Source organism: Pelophylax lessonae (genome assembly GCF_965119305.1).
Source record: "Pelophylax lessonae genome assembly, chromosome: 9".
In the NCBI taxonomy this organism is placed as follows: domain Eukaryota; kingdom Metazoa; phylum Chordata; class Amphibia; order Anura; family Ranidae; genus Pelophylax; species Pelophylax lessonae.
Genome location: NC_138776.1, coordinates 252,112,565 through 252,139,405, shown reverse-complemented (window position 1 = coordinate 252,139,405; position 26,841 = coordinate 252,112,565). Strand labels below are relative to the sequence as shown.

The following is a 26,841-nucleotide window of genomic DNA, read 5'->3' as shown; positions in this document are numbered from 1 at the left end:
TTTGGTTTCCACTTACCTGATCAGCTGGTGGTATCTTGTGCTGTTCCTGTGTGGAATCCCAAGAAAACAGAGGATGGGGACATCTCTCTGGGGTGTTTCTGTTACTGGATCCATCTGTAGGAAATACACACACTGATCGAAAACATTCAGAGGCGTTACCTAACCATTCTGTGCCACAGGAAACTGTCATGCACCACAATAACTAAGCTGATAGACCTTTTTCTGGTCTATCTGTGCCACCTGTGCCAGTTTCTATTTCGGAGACAAATAGCAATTGGCACAGGGTCTGCTCCTAGTTAACAAAGGGAATGCGGTAGTTTTCAATACAGAAAACTGCCACAGATCCCCACCAGGTTGGACTACGAGATGTGGACTGTCTGCAGAAAGCTCACATCCCTCTCTCTGCTGGTGCAGTGATTACCCTGCATGAGCAGAGCCTGCAGGGTTAACAACCCTCTCTCTTCCCTTGACCACTCAGCTGAGAGGGGGGCAGGGACGGGCAGAGAGATATAGAGCATGCATCTCCAGCTGTCTGTCACAGGCAAGTTATATAACAAGGAGCAGATGATTCCTGTTATACAAAGGGGCTTCTAAAGGAGTTTAGAAGAGTGGTGTAGGCTTTATTCCTGTGCCGCTCTTTGCTATATCCCTGCATTGATTCTAATTCTTTTTATCAGAGGATGAGTGTATCTAGGGGGATCCTCAATACTCTTCTCTCCTTTACAAGAAATGAAAGTCTCCTCTTACCAGGTGATGTGATGGGTGGCCGGTTCTCCATCATGACGTCCTTGTAGAGGTCCTTGTGTCCTAAATTATTCCTATCTTCTGTGCCAAATGAGACAGTGACATCCTGACACCTTATAGGAACCTGACACACACAATGATACAGTCACCATCCAGACACATCCCTTGTCTGTTACTGGATAATGTCCCAGAATTCCCGGCACCGCTCACCTCTCCTGTCAGCAGATCAATGATCTCACTGGTGACTTCTTCAATCTTCTGGATCTTTCTCAGGGAGTGAGTTGGAGGTTCTATAACAGGGTTTTGGGTCTTCATCAGGTTTGAAGCCACCAAACCATCCGATAACTTGAAAGCTATATAATTCTAAATTAAAAGGCAAAACACCAGAATATGTCACCATCCCAGCTACATCAAATATTTCCCATTACAGTACATTTTATATCTGCAATCAGGTCTGTGTTTTATTAATAGAGATAAGAATGATGTCATGTGACCTCCCAGAATCCTCCTCACCTCTCCGGTCAGGTCTGTGTTTTATTAATAGAGATAAGAGTGATGTCATGTGACCTCCCAGAATCCTCCTCACCTCTCCGGTCAGGTCTGTATTTTATTAACCACTTGCCGACCGCCGCAAGTACATATACTGCGGCGGTCAGCCCCTCACAGGCAAAGTGACGTACCGGTACGTCACTAGCCTGTGAGGCTCTGGGGAGCGAGTGCGCGCCGCCGGAGGCGCGCTCCCACTCGGTCACGGACCCCCCCGCGCGTGTGCCTGGCGGACCCGATGTCCGCTGGGCACTCACGATCGTCTGTGACAGCGGGAGAAAGGCAGGCGGCTGATGTAAACAAGCCGCCTGTCATTCTCCCCTGTGTAGGAATAGTGATCATACGGTTCTACTATGTAGGACAGTTGATCACTGTTCTTACAGCTCAAGCCACAGCCAATCACAGGGACACACATAACCCCTCCCTCTCAAAAAAAGTTAACCCCTTCACTACCAGTGTCATTTTACAGTAACAGTGCATATGTATAGCACTGATTACTGTAGTAATGTCACTGGTAACCCCAAAAGTGTCAAAAATGTCAGTCAAGGGTCCGATCTGTCTGCCCCAATGTCGCAGTCCCGCAAAAAAAAATCGCAGATCGCCGCCATTACGCGTTAAAAAAAAAACCCAACAAAAATTACAAAAATGTTTCCCTTTGTTAGTAAACGCGCTAACTTTTGCGCAAACCAATCAAAATACACTTTTTGCGATTTTTTTTTTTACCAAACATATGTAGCATAAAACAAATTGGCCGAAAATGTTAAAAAATTTTGATTTTTACATTTTTTTGGGGGGAATTTCATATAAAAAAATGTGAAAAATATTGTTATTTTTGCAAAATTGACGCTCTTTTTTTGTTTATAGCGCATGATCAAAAAATCGCACAGGTGATCAAATACCACCAAAAGAAAGCTCCGTTTGTGGGAAAAAAAGGACGTCAAATTCGTTTAGGTACAGCGTCGCACGACCACGCAATTGTCCGTTAAAGTCACGCAGTGCTGAATCGCAAAATACCCCCTGGTCAGGGAGGGGGTAAAATCTTCTGGGGCTTAAGTGGTTAATAGAGATAAGAGTGATGTCATGTGACCTCCAAGAATCCTCCTCACCTCTCCGGTCAGCTCTGTGTTTTATTAATAGAGATACGAGTGATGTCATGTGACCTCCCAGAATCCTCCTCACCTCTCCGGTGTTCCGTGAGAATTACCTACCTGTGAGAAAAACCTACCCCTCGTCACTTCCGGTACTCGGCACTGTATGTAATGCAGCGGGTACATTAAAACAGCTGGGCTGCAATACGAATCAGTCCCGGTCACTTCCCTGATCTCGGATAGTAAATATAAAAGCGGCAGCGGCTGTATGAAAAGATAAATCACGGAGCCGAAAGCCGCTTTTATATTTACTTGCCAAGAGCAGGGAAGTGACCGGGACAGGAGCGGAGATGATTCGTATTGCCGCACAGCTGTTTTATGTAAGCGCCGCGTCGGTAGGTTTTTCTCACGGTACACCGTGATCGTTTCATACTAGTGCGCATGCGCACTAGTAAGCTCCTCTGTTCTTCCATCACGTATCCGGGGCTCTGAGCATGCGCACTGCTGCGCTGCTCAGCTCTTTCTGGCCGGAAGTGACGAGGGGTAGGTAATTCTCACGTTACACCGGTCAGCTCTGTGTTTTATTAATAGAGATAAGAGTGATGTCATGTGACGCCCCAGAATCCTCCTCACCTCTCCCTCTGGTCCCTGAAGAAGCCCACCATGTCGGCGAAACATGTCGGACCTTGGTGACCCCCTGACTATACTTTCTGGTTCATAATTTCATGTATTTATTCTGTATCTTGTTCATACCCTTTGATGCTATTTTGCATCGTTGTTTTTAAACAATTGATTGATTATTTTGACAAATAAAAATTATACCTTTTTAGATTGTGGTGTTCATATTTATCTATTTCATGCCATCAAGATCACTGCCTTCAAAGTCTCAGGTTTGGTGGTTCTGTCTCTGTACATTTCCCCTTGAGGGGCCAATCTAGGGATTGGTACAGTTGAGGAACACCTTAACAATACTTTTCCCTACCGCCCTTGTCTGTTACTGGATAATGTCCCAGAATTCCCGGCACCGCTCACCTCTCCTGTCAGCAGATCAATGATCTCACTGGTGACTTCTCCAATCTTCTGGATCTTTCTCAGGGAGTGAGTTGGAGGTTCTATAACAGGGTTTTGGGTCTTCATTAAGTTTGAAGCCAACAAACCATCCGATAACTTGAAAGCTATATAATTCTATATGAAAAGGCAAAACACCAGAATATGTCACCATCCCAGCAAGATCAAACATTCTCACTTCATTCAAATATTTCCCATTACAGTACATTTTATATCTGCAATTAGGTCTGTGTTTTATTAATAGAGATAAGAGTGATGTCATGTGACCTCCCAGAATCCTCCTCACCTCTCCGGTCAGGTTTGTGTTTTATTAATAGAGATAAGAGTGATGTCATGTGACCTCCCAGAATCCTCACCTCTCCGGTCAGGTCTGTGTTTTATTAATAGAGATAAGAGTGATGTCATGTGACCTCCCAGAATCCTCCTCACCTCTCCGGTCAGGTCTGTGTTTTATTAATAGAGATAAGAGTATTGTCATGTGACCTCCCAGAATCCTCCTCACCTCTCCGGTCAGCTCTGTCTTTTATTAATAGAGATAAGAGTGATGTCATGTGACCTCCCAGAATCCTCCTCACCTCTCCGGTCAGGTCTGTGTTTTATTAATAGAGATAAGAGTGATGTCATGTGACCTCCCAGAATCCTCCTCACCTCTCCGGTCAGGTCTGTGTTTTATTAATAGAGATAAGAGTATTGTCATGTGACCTCCCAGAATCCTCCTCACCTCTCCGGTCAGCTCTGTCTTTTATTAATAGAGATAAGAGTGATGTCATGTGACCTCCCAGAATCCTCCTCACCTCTCCGGTCAGGTCTGTGTTTTATTAATAGAGATAAGAGTGATGTCATGTGACCTCCCAGAATCCTCCTCACCTCTCCGGTCAGGTCTGTGTTTTATTAATAGAGATAAGAGTGATGTCATGTGACCTCCCAGAATCCTCCTCACCTCTCCGGTCAGCAGGTAGATGATCTCCATTGTGAGGTTTATTATTCTCTCTGTGGTGTGACTCCGCTCCTTCTCCATCCTTGGTCAGGTGATTCGTTTAGTGATGTTTTCTCAGAAATATTTTTTTGTCCTTGTTTTAGCTGTCTCAGGAGCTGAAAAATAATATAATATATAGGTATATATACCGGTTACTGAGAGGGTGGACTGTTCCACTTTTCTTTTTCTAAAGGATGTCGCCCTCTGTTCTATTAATGTTCCAGAAGGAAAGCAGAATCACCTTTTACCCTATTATCGTCCCCCACGCTATTTGATGAAGATGAGCCCCCATTGTGACAGCAAAGCAAAGACATATAAAAGGAGACAAAACCAAACAGTAGATTAAAAGAATGCAAAATGAAAGAATATGAATTACTGTAAATTTCTCATAATGGAGCCCAATATTAAAAAACAAAAACAAACACAAACACAATACCAAATCTGTATTTTCTAAAGACCTAATATCATATGATCCCCCCATCCAGTCCACACACAGTGCTGGGACCCCCATCTCTCATAAAAAGAAGACATTATTACCTCCTCCTTACTGGGCACACACTCTGCAGCCCCACAGAATTCTCAATATAACTATAGGAGGGCTACGACAAAATGGCCACCTCATAATAAAGGGCAGCTTGTCTTGTCCAAAATAGATTATTTCCAGTTCCAAAATTATTATAAATAATTCATAAAGAATACATAGTCATTTATAAGAGTATATTTCTGATTTCTATTTTTTTATTCCTGCTGTATAATTCTTAAATCTGAGCTACAGGAAAATGCATGCTGCAGTGCTAGACAGATTTGTCTGAAGTTGTTTGCCCTCTAGTGTTCATTCTGGTGAACAGCTGGGAAGGGGAATTCTTGTTACTAGGCAACGCCAGAAAGTCCAGCAGCTTTCAGCATACAGCTTCTGTGAGCATTCAGCCCACCCAGCTGCTGACTGTTTGCTATGGTGAGGTGGATGCGCAGGAGACTGGCAGCCATTTTGTTGTAGCTCTGAGGGGGGGTACTACTAAAGCAAGCTTGGCATTTTTTTCTCTTTCTTGTAGCTAATAAGTGTGTGCCCAGTGAGGAGGAGGAGTAGATAATAATGTATTATTATGAGAGAAAGGGGGGTCCCAGCACTGTATGGGGATTTTTTCAGCTTTCAGCACTGTTACACTTTGAATGACAATTGTGCGGTCATGCAACACTGCACCCATATACAGATTTTATCATTTTTTTTCCCACACAAATAGAGCTAAAACAGGTAATTTTTCTCTTTCACTGATGGACACTCATAGGCTGCACTGATGTGCACTGATGAACACTCATAGGCTGCACTGATGTTCACTGATGGACACTCATAGGCTGCACTGATGTGCACTGATGGGCACTCATATACTGCACTGATGGACACTCATAGGCTGCACTGATGTGCACTGATGGGCACTCATAGGCTGCACTGATGTGCACTGATGGGCACTCATAGGCTGCACTGATGTGCACTGATGGGCACTCATAGGCTGCACTGATGGGCACTCATAGGCTGCACTGATGTGCACTGATGGGCACTCATAGGCTGCACTGATGTGTACTGATGGGCACTCATAGGCTGCACTGATGTGCACTGATGGGCACTCATAGGCTGCACTGATGTTCACTGATGGACACTCATAGGCTGCACTGATGTGCACTGATGGGCACTCATAGGCTGCACTGATGTGCACTGATGGGCACTCATAGGCTGCACTGATGTGCACTGATGGGCACTCATAGGCTGCACTGATGTGCACTGATGGGCACTCATAGGCTGCACTGATGTGCACTGATGGGCACTCATAGGCTGCACTGATGTTCACTGATGGACACTCATAGGCTGCACTGATGTGCACTGATGGACACTCATAGGCTGCACTGATGTGCACTGATGGACACTCATAGGCTGCACTGATGTGCACTGATGGGCACTCATAGGCTGCACTGATGTGCACTTATGGACACTCATAGGCTGCACTGATGTGCACTGATGGGCACTCATAGACTGCACTGATGTTAACTGATGGGCACTCATAGGCTGCACTGATGTGCACTGATGGGCACTCATAGGCTGCACTGATGTGCACTGATGGGCACTCATAGGCTGCACTGATGGACACTCATAGGCTGCACTGATGTGCACTGATGGGCACTCATAGGCTGCACTGATGTGCACTGATGGACACTCATAGGCTGCACTGATGTGCACTGATGGGCACTCATAGGCTGCACTGATGTGCACTGATGGGCACTCATAGGCTGCACTGATGTTCACTGATGGACACTCATAGGCTGCACTGATGTGCACTGATGGACACTCATAGGCTGCACTGATGTGCACTGATGGACACTCATAGGCTGCACTGATGTGCACTGATGGGCACTCATAGGCTGCACTGATGTGCACTTATGGACACTCATAGGCTGCACTGATGTGCACTGATGGGCACTCATAGGCTGCACTGATGTTCACTGATGGGCACTCATAGGCTGCACTGATGTGCACTGATGGGCACTCATAGGCTGCACTGATGTGCACTGATGGGCACTCATAGGCTGCACTGATGTTCACTGATGGACACTCATAGGCTGCACTGATGTGCACTGATGGACACTCATAGGCTGCACTGATGTGCACTGATGGACACTCATAGGCTGCACTGATGTGCACTGATGGGCACTCATAGGCTGCACTGATGTTAACTGATGGGCACTCATAGGCTGCACTGATGTGCACTGATGGGCACTCATAGGCTGCACTGATGTGCACTGATGGGCACTCATAGGCTGCACTGATGGACACTCATAGGCTGCACTGATGTGCACTGATGGGCACTCATAGGCTGCACTGATGTGCACTGATGGACACTCATAGGCTGCACTGATGTGCACTGATGGGCACTCATAGGCTGCACTGATGGGCACTCATAGGCTGCACTGATGTTCACTGATGGACACTCATAGGCTGCACTGATGTGCACTGATGGACACTCATAGGCTGCACTGATGTGCACTGATGGACACTCCTAGGCTGCACTGATGTGCACTGATGGGCACTCATAGGCTGCACTGATGTGCACTGATGGGCACTCATAGGCTGCACAGATGGGCACTGATGAGGCGGCACTGATGGACACTGATAGGTGACACTGATGGGGAGGCACTGGTAGACAGCACAGATAGGTGACACTGATGGACACTGTTAGGACTGCACTGATAATAAGTATGATGTCCCTTTAATACAAGCTGGTTATCTGCTCTCCTCTCCTCACGCGGTCAGCCTGAGAAAAGAAAAGCCGATAACCAGCTTGTGTTTACTTCCGTGATCAGCTGTCATTGGACACAGCTGACCACATGGTAAAGGGCCACTGTGATTGGCCCTTTGCCTCAATCTGTGATCAGCTGAGTCCAAAGGATTTCTTTTTGCATCACTAAGTTATTGCTTTGACTCAATACCTCTCCACCCTAGTATGTAGGTATAAGGGTTCCGCTACTTTATTTGGTGGCTTCAAACTTGTAAATGGGGTTCAAAGATAAGGACTAATCATCAGTTAGTCCCTCATACAGATGTGCCTTTAGGGAATTTATACATTTTTGGTTGAAACGTTTGACCCCTCTTTTGGGGTATGAGTGGTATTGGGGTGTTAAGAAGTGCTTTATGTCCTTTGATTTAAGGAAAAAGTCTCAAACTCTTGAAATAAATTGTGGACTGTTGTTGGTAATGATTTCCAGTGGTAATCCACACCTTGAGAACCATCCCTCCCAGTGCCATCTTAGGAGCATTAAAGGGCCCCGGGTAATGCAGTGCAGTGCAGTGCACTGCATTGGGGCCCTGCCTACACAATTACCAACGAGAATCAAAATGCAAATTATCGATAAGGCGATATTTATTGGTACAGCAGAGCCAGGCTAATGACAGCTTCCAAGTTTGGCGGCTGGGTTTTTACATATATATATATTATATTTTAGATAATATTATAATAATAATTATATAATAATATAATAATTTTATAATAATAATACAATATTATGTATACATAAATAATATATATTTATATATATACATATATATAATTTACATATTATTATTATTAATATTATTTTTTATATATTTGTATCTTTACATATTATGCTATATATTATTATTAGCGTTATCTATCATTACAATGTTTATATATTATGATTATTCTTAATGATATATTTTTATCTTTATATTATTTTTCGTATATATATAATTATATGTGTAATATTATTAGATATTATTAATATTTTATACCTCCAGCTCATGCTGGATACATAATATCCCCCTCAGCCCTGAAAAGCTGCCTGTCTTTATTATTGTTAATATGTTATTTATTATTGTTATTATTGTCATTATTATAATTATTGATTATTATAATGTTTACATATTATTATTATTATTATTATATATTTGTATCTTTATATATTATGTTATATTATTATTATTATTATTATTATTATTATTACTATTAGTAGTAGTATGTATATATAAATATATATTATTATATTTGCATATTTTTATTATTCTTTATATATTTGTATCTTTACATATTATGCTATATATTATTACTAGCATTATCTATCATTATAATATTTATATATTATGATATTATGATAATTCTTAACTATATATATTTATCTTTATATTATTATTTGTATATTTAAATATATGTATATATATATATATATATATATATATATATATATATATTTAATTTTTTTTATACCTCCAGCTCATGCTGGATACATAATATCCCCCTCAGCCCTGAAAAGCTGCCTGTCTTTATTATTGTTAATATGTTATTTATTATTGTTATTATTGTCATTATTATAATTATTGAATATTATAATGTTTACATATTATTATTATTATTATTATTATATATTTGTATCTTTATATATTATGTTATATTATTATTATTATTATTATTATTATTATTACTATTAGTAGTAGTATGTATATATAAATATATATTATTATATTTGCATATTTTTATTATTTTTTATATATTTGTATCTTTACATATTATGCTATATATTATTACTAGCATTATCTATCATTATAATATTTATATATTATGATATTATGATAATTCTTAACTATATATATTTATCTTTATATTATTATTTGTATATTTAAATATATGTATATATATATATTTAATTTTTTTTATACCTCCAGCTCATGCTGGATACATAATATCCCCCTCAGCCCTGAAAAGCTGCCTGTCTTTATTATTGTTAATATGTAATTTATTATTGTTATTATTGTCATTATTATAATTATTGAATATTATAATGCTTATATATTATTATTATTATATATTTGTATCTTTACATATTATGTTATATTATTATTATTACTATTAGTAGTAGTATATATGTATAAATATATATTATTATATTTGCATATTATTATTATTTTTTATATATTTGTATCTTTACATATTATGTTATATATTATTATTATTAGCATTATCTATCATAATGTTTATTTATTTATTTATATATTATGATATTATGATTATTTTTAATTATATATGTTTATCTTTATATTATTTTTTGTATATTTAAATATATATATATATGTGTGTGTGTATATATGTTAGATATTATTAATTTTTTATACCTCCAGCTCATGCTGGATACATGTCCCCTCAGCCCTGAAAGGCTGTCTGTCTTCCTTCTATCATCTCCCACTTCCGCTGTGTGCGTTCCACGGTCGCCCAGCTACTTCCTGGTTACCATAGTGACGCACAGCGGAAGGATACGACATCCTCCAGAGGCCAGACGGTGGTGTGTCGTTTAATTGCAGTGTGAAGACAGAGCTACCACTAGAGGGAGACTTATGCCTATGTGAAAGGAGGAAGTTTCCTCAGTGTAAGGAAGGCTGCGACCATTTTTTTGTAGACCAAATACTATATTCTTCTTTTACTAGTTATCTAAAATATATATATTTTTTCCTTTCAAAGTTCCAAATCTTTTTCTTCTGATAAGAAGTCTTATTAAATATTAGACTTTTGTTTATTTGTACCATTGTACCCCAGAGAGAGGCAACCATTTTCTTGTAGCCAAGGGGAGTAGGGAGGAGTTTTTTTATTATTTTTTTAAAAGAAACTTCCTGGTGGGGGTTGTGAAGCTGCAAAGTGTGTGCCCAGTGAGGAGGAGGTAATAATAATTTTCTTATTATGAGAGAAGGGGGTCCCAACACTGTGTGTGGATTGGATTGGGGGGATCATGTCTCCTCCACTAATCCTCATCTTCCTGCAAGTCTTCTGATGTGTAGAATATTAGCTGTGAAAGATAGCACTGGGGGCATAAATGATAGAAAATGTGACTATTGAGGAGCACGGTTAACAAGCTCCAGTCTGCACTTCTCTGTGAACTGAACGAATTTGCTGCATTCACGTGGAGTCGGACCGATAATCATTTCTCGAAAGTTTCCACCTGGTTGCGTTGAAGCTGAACTTACAGATCTTTGTAAAACTGATCTGTGCAACAGACCCACTCACCCCACCTAGCAGGAGGGTGCAAGGGTTAATGCCCCTGTTTGCTCGCTGTGGCATGCTTCCTCCATACCCGTTCCCTCTTTTCTGTGGCGCTCTCGCCGGTGGTCGCACCCTCTGATGTCATCACGTACAATGCTGGACCGGCGCAGTAGTCCTGCATTATCTGGGAGGTTCCATTCTAGGGATCGACCGATATAGATTTTTCAGGGCCGATAGCCGATATTCTGCACATTTAAAGGGTAACTCCTCTTTCGTGGGGGGGGGAATAAAATAGCAAATAAAGAAAAATCGATTGTGACACAAATCGTATTGTAATTGAATGTTAACCACTTTACCACCGGAGGATTTTGCTGTCTTACGTCTGGGCCACTTTTTGCGATTCGGCGCTGTGCGACTTTAACTGACAATTGCGCGGTCGTGCGATGACGCACCCAAACGGAATTTACGTCCTTTTTTCCCCACAAACAGAGCTTTCTTTTGGTGGTATTTGATCACCTGTGCGATTTTTACTTTTTGCGCTATAAACAAAAAAAGAGCGTAAATTTTGAAAAAATAACAATATTTTTCACGTTTTTTTTATATGAAATTCCCCCCCAAGAAAATGTAAAAATCAAAATTTTTTTAAATTTTTTGGCCAATTTGTTTTCTGCTACATATTTTTGGTAAAAAAAATCGCAATAAGCGTATTTTGATTGGTTTGTGCAAAAGTTATTGCGTTTACTAACTAAGGGAAAGATTTCTGTCATTTTTGGCGGGTTTTTTTAACGAGTAATGGTGGCAATCTGCGATTTTTTTTTTTTTTTTTGCGGGACTGCGACATTGCGGCGGACAGATCGGACCCTTGACTGACATATTTGAAACTTTTGGGGGTACCAGTGACATTACTGCAGTAATCAGTGCTATATATATGCACTGTTACTGTAAAAATGACACTGGCAGGGAAGGGGTTAATTTTATTGGAGAGGGAGGGGTTAATGTATGCCTGGTGCTTACTAACGTGTGTGGGGGGAGGGGACTGAGTGACACAAGGACAGATTGCATGTTCAGCTATGTTGAACCCTGCAATCTGACCCTGCCTGTCACATAGGAGATCCGCCCGCTTTGTTTACACAGGCGGGCGGATCTCCACACTCGATTCCCCGACGATCGGAGAAGAGCGACCTAGGTCTACGTCGCTGGACGATAACGAGCCACATTGCTGCAGTAGCAGCAATGTGAGCAGACGGCAAGTGGTTAATTAACCACTTGCGTCAAATGACGGTGGAGCGGTGCGGCTCTCGTTCTGGGCCGTCGTCCTATGACGGCCCCCCCAGAACGGGCGCGCAGTACAGCGATCATGGCCGCGCCGTGTCCTAGGACCCCGATCTTGGTAAAGAGACAATGACGTGGCTCTTTACCCATGTGACCGGCTGTGTCCAATCACAGCCGGTCACATGTAAAGGAGGAAGTGCCGTTTATCAGCTCTCCTCGCCTCATACTGTCAGAGTGTGTGGCGAGGAGAGCCAATCAGCGGCTCCTCCGCAAAGGGGAGTCTAGGACAGGTATTCAGGGCACTGATCATCATTACTTTAAAAACCAAAACAAAGAAAACGTTTTTCGGTCTTTTTACATTTGTTTAGCAAAAAATAAAAAGAGTGGTGATTAACCGCTTGCCGATCGCCGCACGACTATTTACTGCGGCAGTCAGCCCCCTACAGGCAAAACAACGTAGGGCTACGTCACTCGCCCAGGAGCGTCTAGGGAGCGAACGCGCGCCGCCGGAGGCGCACTCCCGCCCCCACTCGTTCACTAACATCCCCGCACGAGTGACCAGCGGCTCCGATGTCCGTCGGCCACCCGCGATCTCCCACTGGAGAGGGAGAGGGACAGACGGCTGATGTAAACACAGCCGCCTGTCATTCTCCCTTATGTAACTGCAGAGATCATATGATCCAGACCTTTGAAAAGAGGTACCTCCAATGATTGTTTTGGGGCTGCCAGGTTGCTATAAGTTAGAGGACTTTTAACATTGGTCGTTGAGGGTTACGCCACCCATGTCACCACCAGGTAAGTCACCACATTGGTCCTCATGGGAAAGTCTCTAACCTAAGGGATTCTGAAAGTTTGCAGGCATGGTCATGTGATCTTGGGAGCACGTGTATATATGTATGAACGATTTGCAACATCTTCTATACTGGGTGCTTCCTCTCCCCTTCCCCATCCCTCCCTCTTATTCATTAGGTTATTTCTAGAATTTTCCAAGATGTCTATGATTTTATATATATATATATAATTTTTTTTTATTACATACAGTGTGTGTATATATATATATATTTAGTTATATGAATATATATTTATTTAAAATATACCTATGCACAGTTTTTTTCTCATTGCAGATATATATATATATATTTTTTTTTGATATGGCAAAAACGGCCAAATTAAAGGCCAAAAAGGTTTGCTTGGAACATCTCCAAATATACCACTCAAGGATGGAGGAGGAGTTGAGTCACGTGACTGAGAGAATATTAGACCTCACCCTGGAGATCATCTACCTGCTGAATGGAGAGGTGAGGAGGATTCTGGGAGGTCACATGACATCACTCTTATCTCTATTAATAAAACACAGAGCTGACCGGAGAGGAGAGGAGGATTCTGGGAGGTCACATGACATCACTCTTATCTCTATTAACCACTTAAGCCCCGGAAGATTTTACCCCCTTCCTGACCAGGGGGTATTTTGCGATTCGGCACTGCGTGACTTTAACGGACAATTGCGCGGTCGTGCGACGCTGTACCTAAACGAATTTGACGTCCTTTTTTTCCCACAAACAGAGCTTTCTTTTGGTGGTATTTGATCACCTGTGCGATTTTTTGATCACGCGCTATAAACAAAAAAAGAGCGTCAATTTTGCAAAAATAACAATATTTTTCACATTTTTTTATATGAAATTCCCCCCCAAAAAAATGTAAAAATCTAAATTTTTTAAAATTTTCGGCCAATTTGTTTTATGCTACATATGTTTGGTAAAAAAAAATCGCAAAAAGCGTACTTTGATTGGTTTGCGCAAAAGTTATCGCGTTTACTAACAAAGGGAAAGATTTTTGTCATTTTTGTTGTTTTTTTTTTAACGCGTAATGGCGGCGATCTGCGATTTTTTTGCGGTACTGCGACATTGGGGCGGACAGATCGGACCCTTGACTGACATTTGTGACACTTTTGGGGTTACCAGTGACATTTCTACAGTAATCAGTGCTATACATATGCACTGTTACTGTAAAAATACACTGGTTGTGAAGGGGTTAACTTTATTTGGGAGGGAGGGGCTGTGTGTATCCCTAGGGGCGTGCTTTCTACTGTGATTGGCTGTGGCTTGAGCTGTAAGGACACTGATCAACGGATCTACATACTAGATCCGTTTGATCAGTGTCTTTACAGCGAGGAGAATGACAGGTGGCTTGTTTACACAAGCTGCCTGACATTCTCCCTCTCCCCCGCCGATCGCAGAGTGACCGGCGGACATCGGGTCCGCTGGTCACATGCGCGGAGGGGTCCGTGACCACGCGGGAGCGCGCCTCCGGGGGCGCGCGCTCGCTCCCTAGACCCTCACAAGCTAGTGACGTAGCCCTACGTCACTTTGCCTGTGAGGGGCTGACTGCCGACGTAGATCGGCGTTGGGCAGTCGGCAAGTGGTTAATAAAACACAGACCTGACCGGAGAGGTGAGGAGGATTCTGGGAGGTCACATGACATCACTCTTATCTCTATTAATAAAACACAGACCTGACCGGAGAGGTGAGGAGGATTCTGGGAGGTCACATGACATCACTCTTATCTTTATTAATAAAACACAAACCTGACCGGAGAGGGAGGAGGATTCTGGGAGGTCACATGACATCATTCTTATCTCTATTAATAAAACACAGAGCTGACCGGAGAGGTGAGGATTATTTGAGGGTCACATAATATCATACATCTCTAACTGATGTTTGGATAGCTGTATAATTTGGCATTTTTTCCTTATATATAGAATTATATAGCATTCAAGTTATCTGATGGCTTGGATCCTTCCAACATGAAGAAAACATCAAGTACCTTTATAGAGCCTCTATCTCACTCTTTGAGAACAGACAACAAGAAGATTCTAGAAGTCACCCAGAAGATCATTGAGCTGCTGACAGGAGAGGTGAGCGGTGTCGGGAATTCTGGGACATTATCCAGTAACAGACAAGGGATGTGTCTGGATGGTGACTGTATCATTGTGTGTGTCAGGTTCCTATAAGGTGTCAGGATGTCACTGTCTATTTCTCCATGGAGGAGTGTCAGCAGGTCTGTAGTAGTGAGCCCTTATAGATCCCCAGCTCAGGATTCCCCAGGGCGCGGAGTCTAAGCCCCAGCCTGCTACTTCACCAGGGCCCCTGATGGTGGGGTGGACTTGCAGCAGACTGAAACAAGGTCGTGGCCCCCCAGGTAGGCCCAGCTGAAGATGTGGAGACCGCTGGTGTGTGCAGAGTTAACAGGAAACTTTAACCACTTGCCTTCCTTCCTACGTCGCTCTCCCAGGAGCCTGTAGGGGGCGAGCGTGCGCTGCCGGAGGCGTGCTCCCATCCCCGCTAGTTCCCTGGCATCCCCGCACGAGTGACCGGCGGCTCCGATGTCCGCCGGGCACTCGCGATCTCCCGCTGGAGAGGGAGAAAGGCAGGCGGCTAATGTAAACAAAGCCGCCTGTCATTCTCCCTGGTGTAACTGCAGAGATCATACGGTCCTGCTATGTAGGATCGTATGTCTCTGTGGTTACATCACAAGCCATTCCCCCTGACAGTTAGAATCACGCCCCTAGGGACACACTTAACCCCTTGATCACTAATAAAGTTAACCACTTGCCGACCGCCACACGACTATCTACGTCGGCGGTCAGCCCCTCACAGGCAAAGTGACGTAGGGCTACGTCACTAGCTTGTGAGGGTCTAGGGAGCGAGCGCGCGCCCCCGGAGGCGCGCTCCCGCTCCCGAGTGGTCACGGCCCCCCCCGCGCGTGTGACCGGCGGACCCGATGTCCGCCGGCCACTCTGCGATCGGCGGGGGAGAGGGAGAAAGTCAGGCAGCTTGTGTAAACAAGCTGCCTGTCATTCTCCTCGCTGTATGAGAGCTGATCATCTGGATCTACTATGTAGATCCGTTGATCACTCTGCATACAGCTGAAGCCCCAGCCAATCACAGTTAGAATCACGCCCCTAGGGACACACACAGCCCCTCCCTCTCAAATAAAGTTAACCCCTTCACTACCAGTGTATTTTTACAGTAACAGTGCATATATATATAGCACTGATTACTGTAGAAATGTCACTGGTAACCCCAAAAGTGTCAAAAATGTCAGTCAAGGGTCCGATCTGTCCGCCGCAATGTCGCAGTACCGCAAAAAAAATCGCAGATCGCCGCCATTACGCGTTAAAAAAAAAAACAACAAAAATGACAAAAATCTTTCCCTTAGTTAGTAAACGCAATAACTTTTGCGCAAACCAATCAAAATACGCTTTTTGCGATTTTTTTTACCAAACATAGGTAGCATAAAACAAATTGGCCGAAAATTTTAAAAAATTTTGATTTTTAAATTTTTTTTTGGGGGAATTTCATATAAAAAAAAGGGAAAAATATTGCTATTTTTGCAAAATGGACGCTCTTTTTTTGTTTATAGCGCGTGATCAAAAAATCGCACAGGTGATCAAATACCACCAAAAGAAAGCTCTGTTTGTGGGAAAAAAAGGACGCCAAATTCGTTTAGGTACAGCGTCGCACGACCGCGCAATTCTCCGTTAAAGTCACGCAGTGCCGAATCGCAAAATACCCCCTGGTCGGAATGGGGGTAAAATCTTCCGGGGCTTAAGTGGTTAACCCCTTCCCAGTGTAATTTTTACAGTAACGGTGCATATTTATAGCACTGATTACTGTAGTAATGTCACTGGTAACCCCAAAAGTGTCAAAAATGTCAGTCAGGGGTCCGATCTGTCCGCCGCAATGTCACAGTACCGCAAGAAAAATCACAGATCGCCGCCATTTCTTGTTGAAAAAAAAAAACAATAAAAATGACAAAAATCTTTCCCGTAGTTATTAAACGCAATAACTTTTGCGCAAACCAATCCAAATACGCTTATTTAGATTTTTTTTACCAAAAATATGTAGCAGAAAACAAATTGCCCTTTTTTTTTTGAGAATTTCGTATAAAAAAATGTGAAAAATATTGTTATTTTTTCAAAATTGTCGCTCTTTTTTTATTTATAGCGCAAAAAATAAAAATCGCACAGGTGATCAAATACCACCAAAAGAAAGCTCTGTTTGTGGGAAAAAAAGGACCTCAATTTCGTTTAGGTACAGCGCCGCACGAACGTGCAATTGTCCGTTAAAATCACGCAGTGCCGAATCGCAAAATAGGCCCTGGTCTTTGAGCAGCCAAATCCTCCGGGGGCTTAAGTGGTTAAGGAGATCCAAGAGACAAGCCGAGGTCAGGACAGACAGCAGACGAACGTAGACAGAGAAATGAAGCCGGGTCGGTACACAGAAAATCTGATATAATAGCCAAGGGATACACGGATGGGAGCTCAGAGAACAGTGAAGTTGCTCAATGCACTGAGCATGTGTATATATAGGGAAGCACACAGGGAGGTGACCCAGGAAGTAATAGACAGGAAAATGATATAACCCACAGTGGAGCAGGTGATGCCTATAGGAGAACAGAGAAGCCAAACACCACATGTGAAAGGAGACAAGATAGAAGCACTGCAGCAAGGAGGTAAGAGTATACAAACAAAACTACAGGCTAACTTGTGACAAGGAGTGGGAGTATCAAAAACTGAATATTGAAGCACACTTTAACTAAGAGTTGAATCAGTAAAATACTTTGTGACAATTGGAAAACTTTTTAAGGAATCATTATTATGTAGGTGATGCTGGATGTAAACCAGACTGACTGTAGACCTGAACTCATGGAGGAAGAAGAGGAGCCATATGTGATGGGTGATGATCTGTGTAAGGAGAAGGAATTCCCACCAGAGATCAGCACAGGTGAGTAATAAACAGTAAATCCAGAGAAGAGTCCCAGATTCTCCTTTTTCGGTGACTACAACAATCTCTTCTTCTCCCCCCTCCTCTGTCAGTAGATAATGGGGGGACAGTATGTGCCCAGTGGGGGAGTCAGGAGCCATCAGCCTCTACTGGACTCCGGCTCTCCTCCTCACATCATGTCAATGTGTGTTACCAGCCAAGAGAGGTGACCAGTTTCCCCCCACACACTCTCTGGGGTCTCTACAGGGGGTTTCAGACCCCGTTCACATTAGGTCGCTCCGACTTAGTCGGCGACCTGTGAAGTCGCGTGCAGCGCGACTTTGGCACGACTTGCACGGACTTCACATAATGGAAGTCAATGCAAGTCGCCTCCAGGTCGCCCCCAAGTAGTACAGGACCCTTTTTCTAAGTCGGAGCGACTTGTGTCGCTCCTATTAGAACGGCTCCTGTACTACACAGTGGGAGCGACGGTGCACGACTTGTCAGGCTGACCAAGTCGCCTGACAAGTCGTACCAGTGTGAATGGACACTTACTCTCATCTTTATTTACAGACCCTGGAGACACCAGAGCCACTCAGACAGAGGTCAAAGCTGAGAAGGAGGAAGAAATAGAAGTGATGATTAAAGAGGAGGAAGTTCTTGCAGAGATCAGCTCAGGTGAGTAATAACGTCAAAGCCAGATGTGGTTGTCTTTTGAGGAGAGTTAGGAGTGTAAACTAGAGCAGGACTTGGCAAGAAAGATAATAAATAGCATATTTACAGAAGGACTATGTCTGTGTTTACAACAGCCAACCGTCCTTCTCTCTCAGAGGGGAACGATCGCGGGTGTCAGGCGGCAATCAGGGCCGTCTGACCCATGCATCGGCTTCCCCGCTGCCAACTGGGGGCGGGAGCGTGCCGCCAGCTGCGTGCTTGCCCCCTAGCTCCCTTTTTGCAACCGCCGTACAGTTACGGCGATTCGCGCAGGAGCGGCTGCCTGCCGCAGTACATCTGCGGCGGGCAGTCGTAAAGAGGTTAAAGTAACGCAGCGTCGAATAGCATAAAATGCCCTGGTCATGAAAGAGGTAAAACCTTCTGAAGGTTAAGTGGTTAACTCATGTAAGCTTGAATAGTGCCTTGATAGATTTTTAGTTAGGCTCATGCATTGAAGGAAACTAAGCTAAAATGATAACCTGTCGTAGCGGCCTCCACATTTTATCAAATGTAAAAAAAAAAAACTGTCAACACATATCATGAACATCTGCTCTGCAGAGACAAAATATGTTAAGAAATACCCACAAATGTGCTCTCGTATAAGTATTCGGCTGCTTGGAGTTCAGATTATATTAATATTCATTCTTATTTCTTTTAGATTGTGGAACTGAAGATAAAGATGGCACTTCTGGTTCTTTAGGAGAAAACCCCAATTCCCTAAATCTCCATCCAGCAGTTTATGGAGTAGATCTATTATCTGATCCCTCTACACACAGCAGAAGTTTCTCCAGTCACTCACCTCCTATTACTTATCCAACAGCTCATAGTAGGAGTGAAGGACTCTCATTTTCTGGTGATTCTTTTACCCAGAGGGAGGACCTCACTTCACACGAGCGAGGTCAGGAAGGGGAGAAGCCATACTCCTGTTCAGAATGTGGGAAACGTTTCCCTCGGAAACAGGAACTCATTGGTCACCAGAGAACTCACACAGCTATGAAGTCCTTTTCATGTTCTGAATGTGGGAGATGTTTTACCCGGAGAGGCAGTCTCATTGAACACCAGAGAATTCACACAGGGATGAAACCATTTTCGTGTGCGGACTGTGGGAAAAGCTTTAGCCAGAAATCAACTTTTTACGCCCATAGAAAAATTCACACGGGGGAGAAGCCGTTTTCATGTTCGGAATGTGGAAGAGGTTTTTCCAAAAAATACCATCTTACTTTACACGAGAGGAGTCACACAGGAGAGAAACCATATACGTGTATGGAATGTGGGAGAGGTTTTGCTCAGAAGTCTCTACTGATTGGGCATGTAAGGATTCACACTGGGGAGAAGCCGCATTCCTGCACGGAGTGCGGAAAAAGGTTTACTCTGAGATCAAACCTGGTTTCACATGAAAAAGTTCATGCAAGGATAAAGCCTTATTCATGTTCAGAATGTGAAAAATGTTTTCCATCAAGAGACCAGCTTACAATACACCAGTCCACTCATAGGATGGAGAAGCGCTATTCATGTTCAGAATGTGGAAGATGTTTTTCTGAGATAGAACCTCTTCTTCTACACTTGAGAACTCACACGGAGCAAAATGTGCAATCATATTCCTAACAATTGGTACTTAAAGTGGAACTCCAGGAATTTCTTTTTTGGGCCGTCCATGATGGCTGGACAACTGATTTCTTTATGTGACATATCTCAGTTTCCCACGTTAAAAACAGGAGGCTTCTGTGCTAGGATGTGGGAGTTGGCACATGAATGGGTCACATGGGTTAAAAAAAGGACTAAACATGGATGAAAACCCCAGAAAAAAAATAAAATTAACCACTTAAGCCCCGGAAGATTTTACCCCCTTCCTGACCAGGCCCTATTTTGCGATTCGGCACTGCGTGACTTTAACGGACAATTGCGCGGTCGTGCGATGCTGTACCTAAACAAATTTGACGTCTTTTTTTCCCCACAAACAGAGCTTTCTTTTGGTGGTATTTGATCACCTGTGCACCTGTGCACCTTTTTTGATCATGCGCTATAAACAAAAAAAAGAGCATAAATTTAACAAAAATAACAATATTTTTCACATTTTTTTATATGAAATTCCCCCCAAAAAATGTAAAAATCAAAATTTTTTAACATTTTAGGCCAATTTGTTTTCTGCTACATATGTTTGGTAAAAAAAAAAATCGCAAAAAGCGTATTTTGATTGGTTTGCGCAAAAGTTATTGCGTTTACTAACTAAGGGAAAGATTTTTGGCATTTTTATTGTTTTTTTTTTTTGTAATTGCGGCGATCTGCGATTTTTTTTTTTTTTTTTGAGGGACTGCGACATTGCAGCGGACAGATCGGACCCTTGACTGACATTTTTGACACTTTTGGGGTTACCAGTGACATTACTACAGTAATCAGAGCTATACATATGCACTGTTACTGTAAAAATGACACTGGCAAGAAGGGGTTAAAGGTGTCACTAGGGGCGTACTTCTAACTGTTATTGGATGTGGCTGTTTGTGTAACAGCAGAGATCTACGATCCTGCATAGCAGGACCGTATGATCTCTGCTTTTACACAGGGGAGAATGACAGGCGGCTTTGTTTACATTAGCCGCCTGCCTTTCACCCTTCACAGCGGGAGATCGCGAGTGACCGGCGGACACATGCGCGGGGGGGTCTGCGAACGAGCGGGAGCGCGCCTCCGGCGGCGCGTGCTCGCCCCCTAGAGCCTCACAGGTACCCCTACGTCGCTTTGCCTGTGAGGGGCTCCGCAGTAAATATACTGACGGCAGTCGGCAAGTGGTTAAGAAAAGGGGGCTTCAAGGATGACCGCCAGGTTAGTATTTAGAAGTAAAAAATTCACTGATTTTAATATTACACATTATAAGTGTTACATAATCATATAAAAAAAATAAAAAACATAAATAAAATTGAACAAAACACTTTGTCCCTATGTGTCTACGTGTTTGGCAGGTTGTCCACTCTTTCAGGACTACATCCTGAAGAAGTAGACAACCCGTGAAATGCTTAGACACATAAGGACGAGGTGAAATATTTTATTGTTCAACTTTTATATGATTATGTAACACTTTTAATCTGTGTAATATTAAAATCAGTGATTTTTTTACTTCTAAATACTAACTGTTGTGGGGCGCCGTCATATGAAGTCGTCCCAAAACTAGAGCCGCACCGCTCCGCTGTCATTTGACGGTGGGCGGGCGACAAGTGGTTAAAAGATAATGCTATTTTCCAAGGGTTACAATGGGTCATTACTACCAACTATTCCTGTATATTCCACAGTCAAAACTGGAATAATTTAAGCTGACAATACAGTGCATGGATCGAAATTCAGCTGCTTTAGCAGGGTCCGGCTGAGATTCAAGCCATGTATGGGTAGGCTGATTGTTCACAAGTCGATCCATTGATTGACTTGGGTATAGCCAGCCTGTCAGTTTTTTACATTCAAATACTGCTGGCAGCTATAGCCACTAGCAGTAATCATTGTGTTCTGCTGGCAGGGAAGGCTCCACGACCCCCCCATCCGGCAGAACACAACAGCGCTGCAAGAGGCATTCCCCAATCAACACTACCCTTGTTGATAGGGGAATCGCTGGATTTTCTTTCCTTCCACCCGTGGCGAAAAAAAAAAGAAAATCGAGTTCTCTGTAAGCTGCTTAAGTCTTTCCCAAGGCCTGCCTAATGCACACGTCTGGTTTGATCATCTGCCAAGCCGTAAAAACAGGCAGGACTCCTTGGCGAAAAGGCATCTATAGCCTTCAGGTTTCTTGTTACATTTTTCTACATAAGCTGTAATACTGACAAATATATATTAAAAAATGTACAAAAAGTGTTACATAGAGATCCTTCTCTCTGACCTGTAGAAAATCATTATCAACCCTCTTTAGAAATGATCAAATGGCAAATGTGTATATGCATATAATTCTATGGGCTGAGGCTTTGAAAAAAAAAAAATAGAGAACTAAAACAAAAATTATTATTTCGTAAAATTGCGTAAATTTTCTACCAATTTTATTTTTTTACTGTTTTACGTGACAATAAAACTGTCCATGTGCTTCTACAAACTGCCTGACAAATACTTAGTGCCCTGTTGATGAGCTGAATTAAAGGTCGCACCCAGTATCCGAACGATCCGCGTGAACCTAATCCCAATTACAAGACTTCTTTCTGCCAGTACTTGCTCCCGCTGCTTGCTCTCCATTTCTCTTCCCACGTGGGCTAAGTGCTGTTATGTCAGATGAGGAGAAGAGATGAGCGATTTAGGGCTTGCGTTGACGGCACCAGTTTGAGATGCTTCTGAAATAATTCAGAAGTAATTGACTGATGCGTTTGACCTGCAGTTGACCTCCTTCTGACCTGCATTTGCCATCATGTAGACTTGCATGGGAATGTACAAGCCGCCTGATGTGAATAGAAGCTCATCGACACAGTGTGGCCAGGTAACCCATCGACACAGTGTGGCCAGGTAACCCATCGACATAGTGTGGCCAGGTAACCCATCGACATAGTGTGGCCAGGTAACCCATCGACACAGTGTGGCCAGGTAACCCATCGACACAGCGTGGCCAGGTAACCCATCGACACAGCGTGGCCAGGTAACCCATCGACACAGCGTGGCCAGGTAACCCATCGACACAGCGTGGCCAGGTAACCCATCGACACAGCGTGGCCAGGTAACCCATCGACACAGCGTGGCCAGGTAACCCATCGACACAGCGTGGCCAGGTAACCCATCGACATAGCGTGGCCAGGTAACCCATCGACACAGTGTGGCCAGGTAACCCATCGACACAGTGTGGCCAGGTAACCCATCGACACAGTGTGGCCAGGTAACCCATCGACACAGCGTGGCCAGGTAACCCATCGACACAGCGTGGCCAGGTAACCCATCGACACAGCGTGGCCAGGTAACCCATCGACACAGCGTGGCCAGGTAACCCATCGACACAGCGTGGCCAGGTAACCCATCGACACAGCGTGGCCAGGTAACCCATCGACACAGCGTGGCCAGGTAACCCATCGACACAGTGTGGCCAGGTAACCGAACACAGATGAACCACTAGACACAAGGATGAATGAACAAAGGATATAAAATATGACCACCTATGGAATATGTCAAAGAGCTGAGAGACCCCTGTTAGACACAGGTGAACCATTAGACAGAAGAATGGGTGGATGGCATGATCACGAATGGACATGAGGATGGTCACAGAGTTAAAGGACCCCATTTGGACACAAACCACTGGAAATAAGAATGGATAAATACTAGAGAAAGCATGATCACCAGTGGACATAAGGACTGCTGCAAAGCTGAGGGACCCCTGCTGAACACCAATAATCACTGGACACAGCGTGGCCACCAATGGACAAAAGGACCCTCGCAGAGCTAAGGGACCTGTGCTGGACACAGATGAACCACCAGACACAAGAATGAAAATACAAAGGATTTAAAATGACCACCTATGGAAATAAGGACTGTCACAAAGCTGAGGGACACCTGTTGGATATAGATGAACCACTGGACACAGGGACAGATGAACATAGAATATAACATGATTGACCACCTATAGACATAAGAACAGTCACAGAGCTGAAGGACACCTGCTTGACACAGATGCACCACTGGACAAAAGGATGGATGAAGATTGTACATAGCATGACCACCAATAGCTATAAGGACTGTTACAGAGCTGAGGGACACCTGTTGGACACAAACCGCTGGACAGAAGGACAGATGAATACTTGACATAGCATGACCACCAATAGACATAAAGACTATCAAAGAGCTAAAGGACCCCTGTTGAAAACAGGTGAACCACTGAACAGAAAACTGGGCGAACAATGGACACAGCATGACCGCGAATGGACATAAGGACTATCACAGAGTTGAGGGACCCCTGTTGAACACAGGTGAACCACTAGACAGAAGGATGGGTGAACAAAGGACATAGCAGGATCACAAATGGACATAAGAACTGCCACAGAGTAAGGGCTCTTTCACACAGGCGGACCGTTCAGATCCACCTGTCCGTTTTTTTGGTGGATCTGAACGGTCCCCCCATACATCCCTATGGGGGATCGGATGTCAGTGGAGACATGTCCGCTGACATCGGATCCATCAAATCTGGACGGATGGAAACCCTATTTTCCATCTGTCCAGCAGATCGGATGAGAACGGACTGACGGTCCGTTCCCATCCGATTTCCCCCATAGAGATGCATGGGGAACTGACAGCTCTGTCTCCGCACATAGTTCGGAGAACAGCTGTCATCCTCCTGCTCAGCGGATCGATCCCCCGCTGAGATAAACGGAGTCCGTCCGATGGACAGATAGTGTGAAAGATCCCTAAGGATGATCAGTGGAAACAGGATGCACCTGATCTCTATTTTGAGTGTCATGGCAAAGGCTGTGAATACTTGTGTACATGTGATTTTTTTTATTTTTTAATAAATTTGCAAAGATTTCAAATCAACGTCTTTCACATTGTCATTATGGGCGATTGTTTGTAGAATTTTGGGGAAAATAATGAATTTAATCCATTTTGGAATAAGTCTGTAACATAACAAAATGTGGAAAAAGTGAAGCGCTGTGAATACTTTCCGGATGCGCTGTACACGTGTTGTATAAACGCATCGCACAAATGTAAAGGGGCAGAATTTTCAAAAAATAATTTTCAATGATAAGAATAAAGAAGATAAGTCAGTGAAGGCCTTGGGGTATCCATCATACATCAGTGTTGACTCTCTACCATCCCCATACAGGGATGGTTATAGGGACAGGCAGGAGTTTGGGGTGTCATTTTGCTTCAACCAATCAGGCATTTCCTCTCATCTCCTGACTAGCCTTTGAACAATGCCAGCTGCAGTTTAATTGGCTGCTTTATATGGCAATCTAACAATCGTTCTAATTGTCATATTTATACTGGAATAAATGTATTATTAACTGTTAGCCGACTGCTCGTCGAATATATACTGCGGCAGGCACTGGCTCGGCTGCGCGAACCGCCGTACCTGTATGGCGGTTTTCCAGGAGCGTTCCTGGGGGCTCCCATTAGGAAGCAGGGGAAGCCGATCCACAGGACTGGTGGCCGCGATTGCTGCCTGACACCCGCGATCACTCCCCACTGAGAACGACGGTGTTCACGTGACCGCGCCTAGGAAATTGGTGCTGATAAGTTATAAATTATACTGGTGATAATTATAAAATTAATGGTGGGCAGCTAGTCCTAAAAACAACACGTGTTTGATAATATTGAAAAAAAGGGGGGTGGACAGCGCTCACAAATAAATAGTTCGAATTTTACACAGATAAATATTCTTGATTAAGTAATCAAATAAAGGTGACAGTGCAAATATTGCAAAAAGTGACAGTGCATAAACCTTATATATATAAAATTGGTGACAACACTTGTGTGCAAAAAACGCAGATGCAATATTAGCAGCAAAATCAATATGAAGGTAAGTAGTCTAAAAAAACAGGCTACCTATAGCGCTTGCTCTAAATAAATATATAAATATACAAATACAAATGATTAAATAACATAAGTAGTGGTAATCCAATAAATTTAAATACAAAGTCTCCAGTGAAAACAATATCCAGTGAAAGTCCCAATAAAATTATAAAAATATATATATGCACAAAATTGTAAATATAGTTCTTCTGTGCAAAATTACCTTAAATAAAGTGCAGGTGTCTTGTGCAAATAGTGAATCCAAATACCAAGGGTAAGATTCAATCACTCACCAAACGTTGTGGGTCATGTGTGCCTTATAGCACCAAGACCTATCAGACTTCGGGTAAAAGTATATACATGCAAAAAAAACGTTTTAAACTTCAAGCCAAAAAAAACTTCAGGCCAAAAGGAAACAGCAAACTTCAACCCGTCACATACGTCACTACGCTATGCGTTCCAAGCTGACGCGTTTCGTCACTAGATCTCCGAAGACGTCACCGGAAGTGACGAAACGCGTCAGATGGGAACGCAGAGCGTAGTGACGTATGTGACGGGTGGAACGCAAGCCGGAAGCTCTCTTGCTGGCGTCCACGCCGATCGGCTTGCGCCGTATACATACGATCACAAGCAGCCTAATTAAGCTGCAACATTAACAGGACCTATACAAATTCCCCTGCAATGTTTTT

The 26,841-nt window shown here is 43.2% G+C and overlaps 3 protein-coding genes across 3 annotated transcripts in view; 2 read left to right on the top strand and 1 right to left on the bottom strand.

The window, feature by feature from the left end:
• Positions 1-20,345, top strand: part of LOC309562829 (uncharacterized protein) — a 51,925-nt gene extending 31,580 nt beyond the window's left edge. Inside the window, exons 3-4 of the mRNA XM_082267143.1 lie at positions 18,563-18,667; positions 19,362-20,345. Coding sequence (XP_082123269.1) covers positions 18,628-18,667; positions 19,362-20,308 — 987 coding nt within the window. The 5' untranslated portion in view covers positions 18,563-18,627 and the 3' untranslated portion in view covers positions 20,309-20,345. The remainder of the gene's footprint in view (positions 1-18,562; positions 18,668-19,361) is intronic.
• Positions 1-26,841, bottom strand: part of LOC309564368 (uncharacterized protein) — a 770,106-nt gene that overhangs the window by 427,263 nt on the left and 316,002 nt on the right. The gene's annotated exons all lie outside the window — the stretch shown is intronic.
• Positions 13,367-26,841, top strand: part of LOC309563382 (uncharacterized protein) — a 109,514-nt gene continuing 96,039 nt past the window's right edge. Inside the window, exons 1-2 of the mRNA XM_082267776.1 lie at positions 13,367-13,522; positions 14,983-15,138. Coding sequence (XP_082123902.1) covers positions 13,376-13,522; positions 14,983-15,138 — 303 coding nt within the window. The 5' untranslated portion in view covers positions 13,367-13,375. The remainder of the gene's footprint in view (positions 13,523-14,982; positions 15,139-26,841) is intronic.